The 16502-nt window shown below is 41.4% G+C and overlaps 1 protein-coding gene across 5 annotated transcripts; it reads right to left on the reverse strand.

The window, feature by feature from the left end:
- Positions 1-634: 634 nt before the first annotated feature.
- On the reverse strand, positions 635-15990 carry LOC306919897 (tetraspanin-3-like). 5 transcript variants are annotated; one of them, XM_079496445.1, is made up of 8 exons: positions 15727-15990; positions 9853-10363; positions 8170-8361; positions 6955-7029; positions 6057-6158; positions 5655-5807; positions 4384-4467; positions 635-1248 (listed from the first exon to the last, which is right to left on the reverse strand). In XM_079496445.1, exons 1-8 carry the CDS (start codon positions 15771-15773, stop codon positions 1156-1158), a joined length of 1257 nt encoding a protein of 418 aa, XP_079352571.1. In that variant the 5' UTR covers positions 15774-15990; the 3' UTR covers positions 635-1155. The 5 variants fall into 5 exon arrangements, with proteins under 5 accessions (XP_079352571.1, XP_079352573.1, XP_079352574.1 ...); XM_079496447.1 differs by lacking the exon at positions 15727-15990 and adding an exon at positions 14331-14461; XM_079496446.1 differs by lacking the exon at positions 635-1248 and adding an exon at positions 1256-2756.
- Between the last annotated feature and the right edge of the window lie 512 nt (positions 15991-16502).

The raw sequence follows: 16502 nt of genomic DNA on the forward strand, positions 1-16502 counted from the left end.
GGTCCTATGTATTTCAAAACTTTTACAAGTCACTTTGTAGATTTTGATTTAACTACACATTGAACAATTAAGCTCTATTTTATACTTTTATACTAGGCTATTTAAGAATATCATATCTACAAGCCCACGTGTTGCAATGTGACACGTTGTAAACTTCTAGATATGCTATTGTAAAAATATTTTGACAAACTTTTAAAAAAAAACTTTGATTTATTTTTAGTTTGAATCATGAACACTTTTTAATTTTGATACTTTGAGTACATTATTAAATGTGTTGTACAAAATAATGTAACCAAACTGAGTAACAAACGGATAAATTACCAATGAGGATTTTGTTAACAAACTCTCTAGGCAGACATCTCGTTTGACTAAAAGAGGTTTAAAGTACTGCAGTGCTAAACAGAATTATTCTCCAACTCACAATTAGGAAAATAACCAGGAATTCGGTGTGCCGAAGTCTCAATCGTTCATATTCCCGAATATAAACAAAACTAATACTGAGAGTAACATATTCATTGTGACATATATTTTAGCTTTGATTTTCCTTTTAAATGTCTCCCAAAAATGTCGCTAGAATTCCAGTATAGTGCAAACTGACACACCAAGGAATACATTCCAATTCCAAACACTGACCTCCAAATGATCTTTTATAATCCTCAAATGATCCTTGATCCTTGAACAACTGCAACAATTCAAAATGAATAAATAAAAACAAATGAAAAAAAGATGTGTTACAGATCAACATCAATAACATCAATCAGCCGTACAGTATATAACTTTGGACTTTTTAAGCGTTTAAGTTTGTTTAAAAACTTTAAAAAGAACTTACAAAGCATGGCAATAAATAACTTATATTGGCGCCCTCCCCAAAACCCCCAAAAAGGATAATTTCTTTCTACATAGTAAAATTCTCAGTGTTAAATGGAAAAACATTGACCTGGTTCCACTTGTACTCTCTTCGGAGTTACAGGTCCACCTGGTTCCATTTGTACCCTTTTCAGAGTAAAATAAACACTAAGGCTTTTACAATGCATCTCCAGTGTTCAGTATAGTGGGTCATGAGCTGTGCAAGGAGTGATTGAACTTAATAGAACTACAGCTGAAAACTACAAGTCCCAGTGAGGCTCTGCTGACTGGTTGGTGGGTGGGTGGTCCTCACGCGTAACTGTTGGATGTGACCAGTAGCTCGTACGCCGGGTCGTGAGTCCTTCTGCACAACACCACACACGCACATAGCATCCCCAGCATCTGCAAGACGCGCGCGCACACACACACACACACACACACAAACACGCGCACAGTCACAAACACACACACGCGCCCCCCTTATTGACAACTGAAACGCAGCATGTGCCTGTGAAGAGCATGTTGAAGCTGATTCACCAACGTTGATGGAAAACGTCACAATGATGTGAAATCATAAAATAGCTTGAATTGCATTTAATGATTTCTGGATACATAAACTTTCTGCTTCAAGTGTAGTGTAGGTATCCAGCACAGACATGGCACTGCTAAACACTGTCACCCTGCTTGATTTACACTTTGTTGTACGACGAGGTCGCGCACCAATACTCTAGCCGAGCTTGTAAAATTGCTTATTGGCTCAACAGCACACAAGACAAAACACAAAACATGGTTAATATGGTTAACAGACTAGTATCACAATATCATGTGAGGTTAGCTGTATATTCCACCTAGAGCCGCCTGTGACCATCTGTGTCGTTATGCCAATTCATTAATTTCCTCCCCACACATTTCTGTGTTGTCACTGCTGTTGTAGCCTATTGGCTCAGTCACCTGCCAGTGAGGAGACCTCACCGGGAGGACGTAGCACCTCTGTCCTCCTCCTCCTGTTCAACATTCCCACTGACAGGTGCCGCCCCAGGCTGTAGTGTAGTAATGATATTCTGTTGTGAAACAACTCTTTGAATCTGATTTAGTGCAGAATTGCTCACAGAAGTGAAATTCTGCACAGGCTGTCAAAAACCCTGATTTAAAAAGTTATTTCACACCAGAATGCAATTTTGCCATCCTTTTCTTACTACAGAAAGCTGTAGGAACATGTCAATACCTTCAAATTTGCAATACATCTTTGGAAAATAGATAAAAAATGCCCCTATATGCCCGGCACCCCAGTCCTGCAGTTGGCAACGGTATGTGACCGAGTCCCGAGCTACAGTACAGTGATAGGTAAGGTAACAGAAGGGGCTACAGCAGGTCAACAGTGTCACTGCACCTGGCCCGGTAGGCTATCAAGGTTATTACGGTATACGAGGGGCTTTCAATACCATCAAACAATACATACACTCCTCGTCCTATGAACCCATTTAGACCAGAGGACGCCTTCAAAATCCTAACCTACGTTTTCAGAAAGTTTTCTATTTTTCATTCAAAAAATAAATACAAAATCCTGTTGCTATATACTTTAACGTAGCAACATATCTAAAATGACACAGATGCTTTCCCAGTTTTAAAGGCCTACCAATGAATAGGCTATCCCGGTCATAATGTGATAAAGGGATACAGAGATGCTGAGGTGATGTAATACACAGCATCATGAAAACATTGCCACATATACAGCTATCTTGAGATGACGTGTTCGAACTACAGAAGCAGATGTGGTTTTAGATGTGGTATTCAACAGTCACTCTGTCACCAGCACCCACACATCATCTCTGCTCAGCCCACTGACGTGTCGGCATGTCATCGGCTGTCACTCATCGGGTCATCCAGTAAGGCACTGTATGCTGCTGAATCTATGGAATACATTACCCATCTATTCAGTGTTCTATGGGTCACAAGTATTTAAACCCAGCAAGACTTGTGTAAGTGCATTGCATATTAGACACACAGCACTGTAGTTAGATGATGACATATACGGTACATGATGCATTGACTTTTCTTTTCTTTTTACAGCCTCAGACAGACACCCCTTTCTGTGTGTCTGTCTGTCTGTCTGTCTGTCTGTCTGTTTGTCTGGGGCAAAAACACAAAGGGCTCCATCTTGTGCCACCCTTATCCCTTATCCCTAAACTTATTTGCCATCCTATTAATAATTTAGCGGACTGTCTGTCAGTCAGTCAGTCAGTCAGAGTACTTCCTTAGCATAGAGCAAGAAAGCTGCTCGCTTTCTCTGCCATCTCACAACGCCACAACGCACGGACCGCCTCACGGAACCTAGCGCCGCACAGCCCTGTCCTCCAACCTCAATCTGCCCTGCATTACACACGCCAAACATTCTAACAATCATCTTAATTAAATTAATTTGCGTCAAAAAAAACCCATCTCCCCGCAAATTACGTGTCACCAGCGAAATGCATGTTGGGACGGGCACAGATTAATACTGGGACACACTTTTCCGCGCTACAGACCCACACGGGTAAACAATTCCCCCCCCTATCACATTACCCACACTGAACATCATTTGCTGTTCATATATTCAGAACGGGTAAGGACTAGTTTTTTACTATTTTGAAAAACATTTTAAAATAGTTCAACTAGCCGATCTACATCGAGACGTTGTGAGCTTGTAGATTGGCTATTTTAACTATTTAAAAATGTTTTTTTAATGGCAAATACGTTTAGGGATAAGGGTTAAGGGGTGGCGCAATACATAGCCCAAAGTATTTGTGACGTGAAGTATCCCTTTAACCCTTCAAACCCGTCATAAGTTCCCTTAAACTGAATGCACCTGCTGCAGCAAAATAAATACAGAACATACCAAGTGTTTCGTATGATGGGGTGCCTGCAGTCGCACTGCCAGTTAGAACTCCTTGTGTGTCGCGACTCTCGCGAGGTTCCGAGTTCAAATCCGACTCCTGTCATGTCTGCAGTGTTTCTCCATCTTTCTATCCCTTTCCTGTCTCACTACACTGTACTGTCTAATATAGATGTTGAAAAGCCCTGAAAAAATAGTTTTTAATCATTGCATATAGGTTTTATGTGTATATCGTTAACTGTTACTGAACAAACACTCTATAGGAATGATTACTATCAGAATATAAAGCTTTAACCTGTACGTTTCAATGCAAAGATATAGCACCGTAACCACTTACAGTATAATCTATGTTATACTTTGTTGTGTGACGGTGTTTGGCGGCAAAAGTAGCAATGGTAACGCAATGACACGTTGTAACCTTATAGATCTGCTATTTTTGTGGATAATCCGTGGTTAATTTGAGGTTAATTCCCATTTATCTGTATCACAATTAAATCTATTTTTAAGATTTTAAATGCATTTTTGAATATTAATGTTATATTATCATTACAATCTAATTGTTATAGCCAAGTATTTGGGGCCCACAGGCTGAGAACTGCTGGTCTATGTCATATTGTAAGTATACTGTACACAGATAGAAGCTCATGCATGTGCATTGTGTTTACCTGTATGGATGCGAAGGTCAGAGCAGCCCAGATGACGTACATCATGATCTCCTTCAACTTCTTCACAACTAGAGCCTCGCAGCCCTGATGGAATCCAACACAAAGCCATTTACTGAGTTGACACTATATTATTTAATATGTGGAAATAAAGATCATACATACATACTAGAGTTGGGCTGTTACAAATATACAAATCAATTAAAAGCAGTTTGATATAGGCTCTGCTCTGTGCATAATAATTGCAGTTCCTTTCTCCATAAGGTGGCATACCCATTTCCTGTTCCATGTCAGTTTTCAGTAGCTTCATTTGATTGGCTCAGCAGCAGATTCAACTGGAAAAATATGACACCCTCATATGTGTTTCCAGTTCAAATCTGCTGCTGAGCCAATCAAACGAGGCTATGGAAAACTGACACGGAAACAGAAAACATTAATGCTACCGTACCTTCTATTAAAGGAAACTACAGTTGTGCACAGCCTATAGAGGGTATGTGGGTGACATCATCATCATACAAACATCATCATACAAACATATAAACTCACTTTTCCACTCGATTTGCCACTCATTTTATGCATGCGGCCATGCACATTACCAAGGACTGGTAATACTGGCTTTAACCACCTGGGGGTGTCATTAAGCTCAAAGACTCACACTCCGTGATCTTGTGATCAGCTATTTTCGGCTTTAGGGTTAAAAATGGCAAAAACATTTATTCCATTTGGACCTGGAAAGCCTATACGTTGTTACACCTTTCAATCCGGGAAAGCTCATCCGTGTCAGTTTAGTTACTATAATGTCACTGTCGCTCCTCTCCACGTTTCAAGTTTCCTTTTTTTGTAAATTAAAGGCGTACTTCATCATATAAGAATGTTCCACAAAAGTTGTTTTTGTGGAACATTTGTTTTTTAAATATTAACAAAAGAAGAACGGTTTTGGACATACAAGGTTTTCACCCGACTACGACAGTATTATGCAATGTGGCCCTCTGGAGTGAGTGTGGAAATATAGTGGCCCTCTCCATCTTCAAAGTTGCCCAACCCTGATGTATAAGGTAGAATCAACCCTGATGTATAAGGTAGAATCAACCCTGATGTATAAGGTAGAATCAACCCTGATGTATAAGGTAGAATCAACCCTGATGTATAAGGTAGAATCAACCCTGATGTATAAGGTAGAATCAACCCTGATGTATAGTATAAGGTAGAATCAGTCTCAGGTATAGATGGTTTAAATAAAAGTGGCATTCATAAAATCGCAAATGTGTGTGTACCTCCTGATAGAGGTCATTGGGTCGGGTCAGGGTGCCGGTACAGTTGCTGATGTCGGGCTGACAGCAGCTGAGCGGGACGCTGCCGTTCTTGGCCTGTTTAAACCAGCGGGTGTTCCTCCAGTCAGAGTAGTTGTGAATGCCACAGCAATGAAGCTGCAAGGACAACACATGGAAAACACACACACACACACACACACACTCTGTGTCAGGGTTTCCCAAATGGGTCGCGAGTACCCTTTTTCCCCCTTTCCTGCATTGCTTGTTATTTCAAAAGAGATTCAAATTTAAAAAAATATATTTTTCATGATTTTCTAAATAATTTTACACATAAAACAAACAAAACAAACACACACACACACACGCGCGTGCGCACGCACGCACACACACTCACACGCTTCTCACCTGTCTCTGCACATAGTCGATAGCACGGCTGGGAGCATCAGTGTTGGTGCCGTTGTATTCATCATAAACCTTCTGAATGGAGTGATTCACCTCATCCTCCACCTTAAATACACATGAACATGATGCTATCAACATCTATGTACAATCCATAATCTATAAACACTTTTTTTCTTTTTATAATTTTTTATAATTTATAATTTATAATTGGGAAAATATCATTTTTTTCCTCTTTTCTTTTTAATCAATAACACATTACCATGTACATCTATGTACAAGCAGCAGACATTGCCATCCATTTAAAATACGTCCAATGTACTGTTTAAAGGCTTTAAGCGGACAATGAAATGCTGGTGGTCCAATAGTCAACATTCAGATAGATCACCGTAAAACACAACAATTGTATACCGTTTACTATTATGATCTCATAGTCTACCTTAAACAAGTAACACATTTTAGCAGTCACTGTTTGACTGTAATTCATATCAAACCGGGGGTCTTTGAAATGCAAACGGTTGAGAGGCAGGGTTCAAGGTTCACTTTATTCTGTCTCCCATCCATAGGAGACATTCTTGTTGGAGTCTGTATATTAAACCTTTTAAACCTTTGCTCTGTATATCGTCTCTGTCGGGTGGAAACCTCACATGCCCAGAACGGTTACTTTTCAGGAATCAAATTCAAAAGTAGCTAATAGCAGATCGACAAGCTCAAAATGCGTAGCTTCGCGCCACGTTTTTTCGAGCTTGCAGATCTGCTACTTCTCAGCAACAGCAACGATATGTAAACTAGAACCACCACGACCTACAATGTGTGCGCGCGCGCTGTGCGTGCGTGCGTGTGTGTGTGTGTGTGTGTGTGTGTGTGTGTGTGTGCTTATGTATAGTATGTGTGTGTGTGTTACCTTTGCTCTGTATATGTATCCCAGCACCACCACCACACACTCTGTTACAAACACCAGCAGAAGGATGGCTGCAAACTGAAATGAAAACATATGCACCTTATCACCTTGTTTATACTTTGTTGTATGCCGGTGTCACGTGAAATAAATAGCTGCTCAATGCGTTGCGGATGCATTGCTATTTTCATACAACAAAAGACATCTTTCTCCCAAAACGAATTAAATCAGCATGAAACAATAGGCTCATTTTGTAGTTTGTTTTCTAGTTCAGGTTAAAAGTAGGCCTACAGCAGATTAAAAACAGATTAAAAACACGTTTTAGAGACCTTTGGCAGAGAAAAGACCTGATTATCAACAACAAAAAATAAACAAAAAATAAAAGAATGCCACACATCATATCGCAGAGACACTTGTGGTTTTCTCTCTCGCACACACACACACACACACACACACACACACACACACACACACACACACACACACACACACACACACACACACACACACACACACACACACACACACACACACACACACAGTTTTGTTTTTTTTACCGAATGTAGCCTACCTGATGAGAGGCAGAAAAGTGAAATGAAGCTATTTCATATTTTTATCTGCCATATTAATATCTACAATATACAAGAAATATAACTGCTTGAACTTGTCTGTCACTGTCAGGTTTAGGGCAGCCTCGTCCATCTGTTGTTTATCACTGTGGAACCGAGTCAAACGTGTATTTGGAATGCCACATTCCAAGTGCTTTTCAGGGTGTTATTTTGGGGGGGTCAAGGCCTTAAAAGGTTGAGAACCACTGATGAAAGCAACACAGCTGCAGCTAATCAATTACTGAATGGGGACTTGGGACAGATTTTGGATCTAGTATATGAACCTTAAATTAATGCAAGAACATTGACTTGAATGGAACAAGGATTCCTTTCTTTGTTTTTATTTTTCTTCCTCTGTTTTTAACTGTTGTTTTGTTACTTGGATTGGCTGTTATATTATATTCTGTATTACTTTGAAAAAAAGAAAAGAAATGGGTGTGTTCCTGTAGATGTGCAATGTGCAAGTACAGTACACCTATGGCTCCAGGTACACCTAAACACCTATTATTGATTTGATCAGCACCTGCTGTGTTGGTTTATTAACCTGTCCGCCTCTGCGTCATACTAACAGTCTATTACTAACAGTCATACAGTCATACAGCGTCATACTAACAGTCGCTAGTCCACAGGAGCTTTCGCGTATGGTGGCACAGCATCCGATCACCCCGATGATGAAGAGCAGCGTCCCCGCCGCGATGATGACCACCGCAGGGACCAGCGTGTACACGTCCTCAAAGAAATGCTCATAGTCATCGTATGTGATGAACACATATGCCCCGATGTAGCACAGAATACCTGCTGCTGCCTGCACAGAGAGCGAGAGAGAGAGAGAGAGAGAGAGAGAGAGAGAGATGGTTAATATATATTTTTCCCAGTACAGCCGTACTTAGATATGAAAGTGCATTAGTTTCTCGGAGCTCTACAGACAAACAAGGGGTTGAGCTCCCAACGTTTTTCAGCTTGAGAACCAAAAGAGAAATTTGGTGTCTCCCCGGGGCTTAAACATCCAAGAAAGCATTATGAATGAATGACTTAAGCCCTATTGCAAAGATCGTAAATAGTTTGCTCTGAAAAAGTTTTGGATTTTTCCTCTCAAGAGTAAGTAAATAAATAAATAGTTTTAATATTCTTTTTGTTTATGTCAGACCCATTTTGGCCCTACTGTATGATTTTCAAACAGTGCTTCATGCAACGATACATTCCCTGCCAAAAATAGCAGATTTACAAACAAGGGGTCCAAGTAGGCCTACAGGGACAACTCAACCGGTCCAGTTTACTAAGTCTAGACAGGGTTTAGATGATAACCTGATTTTGATGTTATATTAACTGGTTTTGGTGAGGACCCCCCAGTGGTCCCCAGACCTCACGTTGAGAACCAGTGATGTTCTGCCTGTTCATTGTGAAGTTGGCTAGCTGTATAGTCCTATCCGCTTATTCACTTGAAAATAGCAGATCTACAAGCTCAACACATCAAAAGCTCACAACACATCAAGATGTGAGGCGTTCATTCAAAAAGATCTGAGAAATGTTGATGTATTATTATTATTATTTAATATTATTACATTTTAACAACACAAATCTTGTATGGAGGGCCCTGGAACAAAATATTCAGATGGGGGTGCATATAAAAAATATAGCCTAGGCCTACATACATTTATTAGAGGTCCTTGACATTAAAAGAAAAGTTTGAGAACCAATATTCTAATCAAATGCATATCAAACTGGGAGTCCTTGAAATAAAATAAAAACTGCCAGCTATGAATTGGCATAACGTCATCCAAGGTGCATGATGTCTGCACTCTGCAGCAGCAGCCATCATTAAGTTAACCCACCTCAACACAGGCCAGCTGCTGCTGCAGTTTACAACAAATGAAAGATAGCAGACCTATCCTATACTGTTCAAGTTCACAATCACAACGCGTCGGCATCTTGAGATTTTTTTTTAATCGTTTAGAACATTGTAAATACAAATCTGGCTCGTATATGGGGTTCGCGGTTCGCTGGTACTAATATTTGCAAATGGGGGTCAATGCAAATCCTTTTGGTGTCCTTCCTTACAGTCCTTTTAATGTTCGAGATTCGACTGCTTTACAATGTTTATCATCTGTCTTTCTGCTAGATCAAACATCGCTGCTTAAACTGCAAATACAAAACGAAAACAAATGGTTTGTGTTAAAGTTTGGTCGTCTGCTGATCGCCAGCATCCGTTTGGCGACTGGCGCAGTTCTCTAGCATCCATGCATGTTATCAAATTAATGAAATGAATCCATTTACATTGGGGGATAAAAAGCCTTACCCAAAATATAAGATTAAGAAACACCAGCACGGTTTTAGATGACGTAATCCCACACTGCCCCATGGTTGCGTCAGGGCTGGGAATGGACAAAACAAAACAAAAAAAACAAGATGTAAAAATGTACCGATGCACCTGCAGCCTCTCTGTTCTTAGAATAATAATATTCATAATAAAATGGCTCCGCCGTGTCCCCGCCCCCTTCTGACCGGATTCTGCAAGCGTTGAACCAACCAGAGCTCTGCAAATTGCACATGTTCCCTCAAAACAAACGGGGTGACGGTGATGAAGATGATGATGATAATGATAATGATGATGATGGTGATGATGGTGATGATGATGATGGTGATGGTGATGGTGATGGTGATGATGGTGATGATGATGATGATGATGATGATGATGATGATGATGATGATGATGATGATGGTGATGATGATGATGATGGTGATGATGGTGATGATGATGATGATGGTGATGATGATGGTGATGGTGATCGAGGATCCCCAAAATAATCCTATTTGAAAATAATCAATAGAATAATCACTGAGAAAATAATCCATAGTTTCAACACGTACAGATCAAACAAATGTTTGGTAATTTTTTAGTTTTTTTAGGCCACCACAATGCTTTTCCAATGGGAGTCACATGGTTTGACCAAACATTTGTGTTTGATTGCTGATGTTCTGCATGCCCCATTTGGTTAATGTCTCAGCAGCAGGACAATCACAACCTGATTGTATATTGGCATGGGCTATTTTCGCCGAAGATATTTAGTAGGCCTATAGAGCAAAAACAGGAAGGGGCCTATAGCGAGTACAACTACAAGCCTACCGTTTTTATAATTAAACTATAGGCCTATCCCCTGTTATTTTGCTTAATTTCCTGATGGTTTCAAAGGGGAAACAATGTAAGCTGTAGTTATGATGCTATGTGTGGTTTATGCCACAGGGTGACAGTGTTTCACTATTAACATCATACAGCTGGATGGAGACAGTGGCAGCAGCACTATTAGTGTACAGTACTACAATACATTTTGAATCAAACATTGATTGTCAATTATTTGGTGATGAGCCTAAATACAACCAGTTTTGATTGATTGATTGATTGATTGATTGAATAGTTTATTTGACAGATTGTATAAACAGCAACAGAGTACAGTCAAACACCGAAAAGGAATAGCACCAAAAAAAGTCCTTGCGTTCGTGTTTCCATTTAGGCCCTATGCAATCAATTCATAGACATGACATGAACAATAACAACAAAAATCAATATCCTCACAGGTAAAAACAACAAAAAAATCAAATCATCACAGTAAAAAATAAAACACTGTAAATACAGCGAGGGGGGAAAGGAAGGGGGGGTGATCATTTCCTCTCCCTTGGGCCTGCTGAAAGGTGGATTTTCAGGCCTGTTTTAAAAGATGAAAGTGATCTGCATTTTTTGAGGGAGTGGGTCAGGGCATTCCACGCTTGGGTGGCAGTGCTGTAGAATTTTAATTTACCCATGTTTGTTTTTAAAGTGGGCGGTACCAGATCGTTGTTCTCGCTCCCTCTAGTTTTGTGTCTGTGGGTGTCGACCGCTCACTTTTGTGAGGTAGTTAGTCAGGTATGTGGGCACTGATGGCCTTGAGGGCAAGGTTGCATTTACAATTTTTAAAGTCAATCCCATTTTCAGTTTCTTAAAGGGACACTTCACCCTTTTTTTTGGGAAAAAAACATGTTAATGACGTTTAGAAGATTTAGAACACTTTCCTGGGGTCTTTATGTGTGTAATATGTGGTTTTAGATATTTTAGCAGTGAGCCCAGTATCTCTGATGTCATGGACACTGGGCTCACTTACTTCCTGGACTACATCAAGGACTGTCTAAAGAGGACGGGACGCGCAGACGCCATGTTGCTCCATGGTGCTCCATGGAAGGAAAGAAACATGCGCAGTTGAGACCAAGGAAGCTGAACGCGGAAGTGTTGGCTGCATATAGCCAAAGATGGTTTATGTATGAAGATGGGCCACCTTCATTGGAACCACTAGAGGCGAAATGGTACACAAAGCCTACAAATGGTCTCCTAAATATAGTAGGCGTGGTTTGCTTCTCCCCGACCTCCACCCTCCCCCCCTGACAACAACACTGTTTCCACACTCAGTCTAGTAGGTGGCGGTAATGCACCATTTAGGTTTGCCGACCGCCATGAAACCTGATAGAAGAAGAAGACAACAACACTGACAAGTCATTTAACAAAGTACATTGAAAACAACTGACAAGGTGTACTTTTGAAATAGTCGTTTTAGTTTCTCGAAGTCCTCCAACAATATAAATTCATGATTTGTATCTATCTCATTAAAAAGTCTCTCCCTAATAGAGTTGTAGAATGGACAATAAAAATGTCCTTTAGATCACACAGACTACATAATCTATCCTCCTCAACCGTGCCTACATATCTGCCTGTCTCAATATGCAGACCAAGTATGCCAGCTCTAATTTGGGCACATAAGGATCATTTCTAATCGTTTTAAATATGTCCATTCATTTCACATTATAATATTCACATATTATCATCTTAAATATGGGGTCAGAGCCCCCTATGTGTTGTCCGTGAAATTGCAGATGGACAGAGAGAGGCTTCCGGACTCATCTCAAATCTCGCGAGAGTTTGTTGCTGGGATAAAGAAATGTCATTAACAAAGTCGATTTTCTCCTGATTTGTCTCGCTAAAAGAAGCCATTTTACTATGAATATCTTGTAAATATTGTGTGCCTTGTGATGATTTGGTCCAGTATTTAGTTCAGTGACCATGGAGTTAAGGAATGGTTCAGAAGCTGTGTTCACGTTCACTCTCCCATTGGAAATGAATAGACTCCAACATTCTTCCTGTCTCCTAATAATGTTACCGCCCACCTCACGCAGATACAGGAAGTAAAGCAAAGTGGTCTCTCTTGCTAATTCTCCTCTTGGATATAGCCCATTGCGCATGTTTCTTTCCTTCCATGGAGCAACATGGCGTCGCCCGTACGACGCCATGTTGTCTTTGCGTCTCGTCCTTCTTAGACAGTCCTTGGACTACATGTTGTATAAGACAGCCCTCCCCTATCCATAAGGAGGAGCAGTGCACCAAAGCATTATGGGAATTGTAGTCTAGGAAGTAAGTGAGCCCAGTGTCCATGACATCAGAGACACTGGGCTCACTGCTAAAATCTAAAATATCTAAAACCACATATTACACACATAAAGACCCACAGGAAAGTGTTCTAAATCTTATAAATGTCATTAACATATTTATTTTGGAAAAAGGGTGAAGTGTCCCTTTAACTCTGTCTTCTACCTGGAGCCAGTATAGAGCGTCGCAGTCCCGCCTCCTACCCTGGACCAGGAAATGAAACCCAATGCATTATTCTCATAGACATTTCTTAAAGTATTTATTTAAAGACGGTTACGCCGCGGACAAAGCCAACTCGAGTCGTGACAACTCATGACAACACAAACAATATTTTGGATCAAACAAATAATTACAAAGAAGAAAAACAACAAAAAAAGTGTTGTAACCTGCCGTTTTTTTCTTCTTTCTAATTATTTGTTTGGTCCAAAATATTGTTTGTGTTGTCATGAGTTGTCACGACTCGAGTTGGCTTTGTCCGCGGCGTAACCGTCTTTAAATAAATACTTTAAGAAATGTCTATGAGAATAATGCATTGGGTTTCATTTCCTGGTCCAGGGTAGGAGGCGGGACTGCGACGCTCTATACACTGACACCACGCTAGACAGGAACGCCCAAAAACGTCACATCCGGTTTTAGCCTGGGGTAAGAATTTTCTATGGCTGCCAATGCAACTTGGTCCAATCCTTAATCACATACGGACAAACATCTATGCCGATGCTATCTAACTTGCGGAGGTAGCGTGCCTTGTCCACGGGCAACAGATCTTTCAACGTATGGCATTGCAAATACGTTTGATAATCGCTACTCTGCTCAATATTGTTTTGAAAATGCCGCAAATTGCATTGCAGTGAACGAGCTAAATCACAACTTCCCCAGGGGGTGGGCGGAGTCACAGTTTGAGGCGCTGATTACGCACCATGGTGTCAGTGTATAGACGCCTTATCAGACGACGTCACACCCAAGGGGCCAGTGAGGCACTCCAACGTTGAAGCACTGGGCCCTAGTGGTAAGAGGAGGCACTACAGGCGGACCCGTGGATTCATGACCGGGAAACCTTGTGCAGCTGGGCTTTAAGTTAACATTGAGCGCTCGGTTACACTTCCGCATTTGCGGAAGTAGACGTTCTGAGACGGTCCTTCCGGGTGCTTCAAAACGCCACTGAGCAACTTCCACTGACATGAATAGCGGGGGGCGGAGCTTCGCGCCAGTCTCTATCCTTTTAATACTCTATGCGTCACACTGATAAGAAACAGCATGCGCGCGCATAAAGGCAGCAGAAGAACACCACCTCTCATAAGATGCAATGGAAAAGTTCTAACTGCACTCACGTGTAAAAAATGCCCCATCAAACTTTCAGATGCTGTTTTTCTCCCAGTGTGGAGGAGGAAGAATGATTATGATTTTATTGTGATCTCTCGCCCTTGAAATATATAATCCTTGGTTTCTGTTGTGTTTGAACAATAATAGCAATTCAAAACAGTTGTCCTCAAAACCACACGGCAGCAGAGCCTATTTGTGCACGGCTGCACGCGCACCTGCAGTCCATTAAGTATAATTTATGCTTCGTCCCGCGATGGTGTCGCGCACGCAGACCTCTAGCTCACAACAGTCGCATCTGCGATGCGATGTGAGCTTGTATATCAGCTGTTCTCTGTGCGCAATACTGTTGGGCATTGAAGTATAAATGTCTCCTACGGTGCACCTCACTAGCCAACTCACAAGAGGAGGTTGAATGGACTGAAACCAGCGCTCCCCAAAACAACAGGTTTGGAGATCTGTTGGGAATTTATTACATGAAACAGTCACCCGTGCGCCCAGTCCCAATGTTTGTAGGCCTAAACAAATAATTGGTCTATACCATAATCCCTTGATACAAATGTCCAGAGACATGCATGTAAGATAACAAATTCCCCATGCGAGAAAATGTGAAGTCACATCTTTCTTTAACCCAAGCAAACCAATTATTTTGGCCCCTTAAAGATGGAAGATGGATTACTGATTAAATGAGTGCCTGTGAGGCCTTGAATCAATATCCCTCTATAGCCCCAAGTTTCAACTTTATCAAGTTGAAATTGAAAATGTGTACCACCACTTTGTGTTTCGTATTACAGGCAAACAGACATGGCATTGCAACTAGAAGCAATACATTTATTGTGGATAAGAAAAGCCATTCTTTCACGTTTTGGTCCATATGTCATTCTTTTTCAGAGCATATATAACTGAGGTCCACATGGTCACAACTCACAACATGTGAACATTACGTCATGAATCATGAGTCATATGTCACCCAAGGCAAACAAAGAGACAGACAGACAGACAGACAGACAGACAGACAGACAGACAGACAGACAGACAGACAGACAGGTTAGGCTTCGTACAGACATATCAGACGAACATGCTCTGTGCTGTGCTTCTATTGGAAAAGCATTGGGGCGGCCATGAAACACAGGCAGAGCACAGCACAGTTGTTCTTTATGTGTGTACAAAGCCTTAGACATCGTATGGATCTAGTCCAAGTAATTACAAACTAGCAGATGGCTAATCATGCATCTAGCCAACATCAAAATAACATCAGTGTTAAAATGCTCCAGTGACCTCTTCAAACGGAGTGAATTTGTGAGCTGCATTTGTATTTCCTGCTATTTAATTGTTTATACTTATCATCAGGGTCAACCTGGTTAGTGGTTAAAGATCCCATCAGTTAGGTCTGTCTGAACAAATCACCTGAAGTTCCCCAGCCATATTGCAGTCACCACAGTGCGGCCAGACATTGTGCTTGTGCATCTGAGTCCACCAAGCAAACATTGCTGCTGGAGCTGACAGTCCCATGGGAAGATCGCTTGGAAGAAGCCTTTTAGAGGAAGCTCTCCAAGTACCAGGACTGGTCAGCATCTGTCAGCATGCTGGTTAGAGAGCGAGGTGTCTTCCAGTGGAGGTTCGATGCATTTGGAGGATTTGCAGCCCGTTCCTTGGCCAGAGCCTTCAGCAGTTTAGGCATTGAGGGAGAGAGAAAATCACTGATGTGGCAGAAAGGGCCTCAAGATGGCTGTGGCTCAGAACCTCTGTGGTCTGGGGTGCTCACAACCTCTGTGGTCTGGGGTGCTCACAACCTCTGTGGTCTGGGGTGCTCACAACCTCTGTGGTCTGGGGTGCTCACAACAGAACTCAGAACCTCTGTGGTCTGGGGTGCTAGAGTAGACATTAAAATGATCCCAAACATGTTTAAAGTGAAATGTGCCTCAAACCCTATATACCATTTTGTGTGTTTACAAAACAAACAAAAATGAAATAAAATCATAGAAAATGTCCTTTGTTTTAGTCTTTTGGGCGGCGGCTGTGGCTCAGGAGGTAGAGCAGGTCGTCCAATGATCCATGGGTCAGCGGTTCGAATCCCGGCTCCTCCTGTCTACATGTCGAAGTGTCCTTGGGCAAGACACTGCACCCCAAATTGCTCCCGATGTGCTGGTTGGTACCTTGAATTGCTTCCGCCGCAATCTGTG

Source organism: Electrona antarctica (genome assembly GCF_951216825.1).
Source record: "Electrona antarctica genome assembly, chromosome: 3".
In the NCBI taxonomy this organism is placed as follows: Eukaryota; Metazoa; Chordata; class Actinopteri; order Myctophiformes; family Myctophidae; genus Electrona; species Electrona antarctica.

Coding starts and splice junctions, on each gene's coding strand:
- LOC306919897 (XM_079496445.1), bottom strand. CDS start 15,773: ATGTCTGGCCGCACTGTGGTGACTGCAATATGGCTGGGGAACTTCAG. Junction 6,159..6,954: donor GATACATATACAGAGCAAAG/GTAACACACACA, acceptor TGTGTATTTAAG/GTGGAGGATGAGGTGAATCA. Junction 4,468..5,654: donor CCAATGACCTCTATCAGGAG/GTACACACACAT, acceptor GGATTCCATCAG/GGCTGCGAGGCTCTAGTTGT.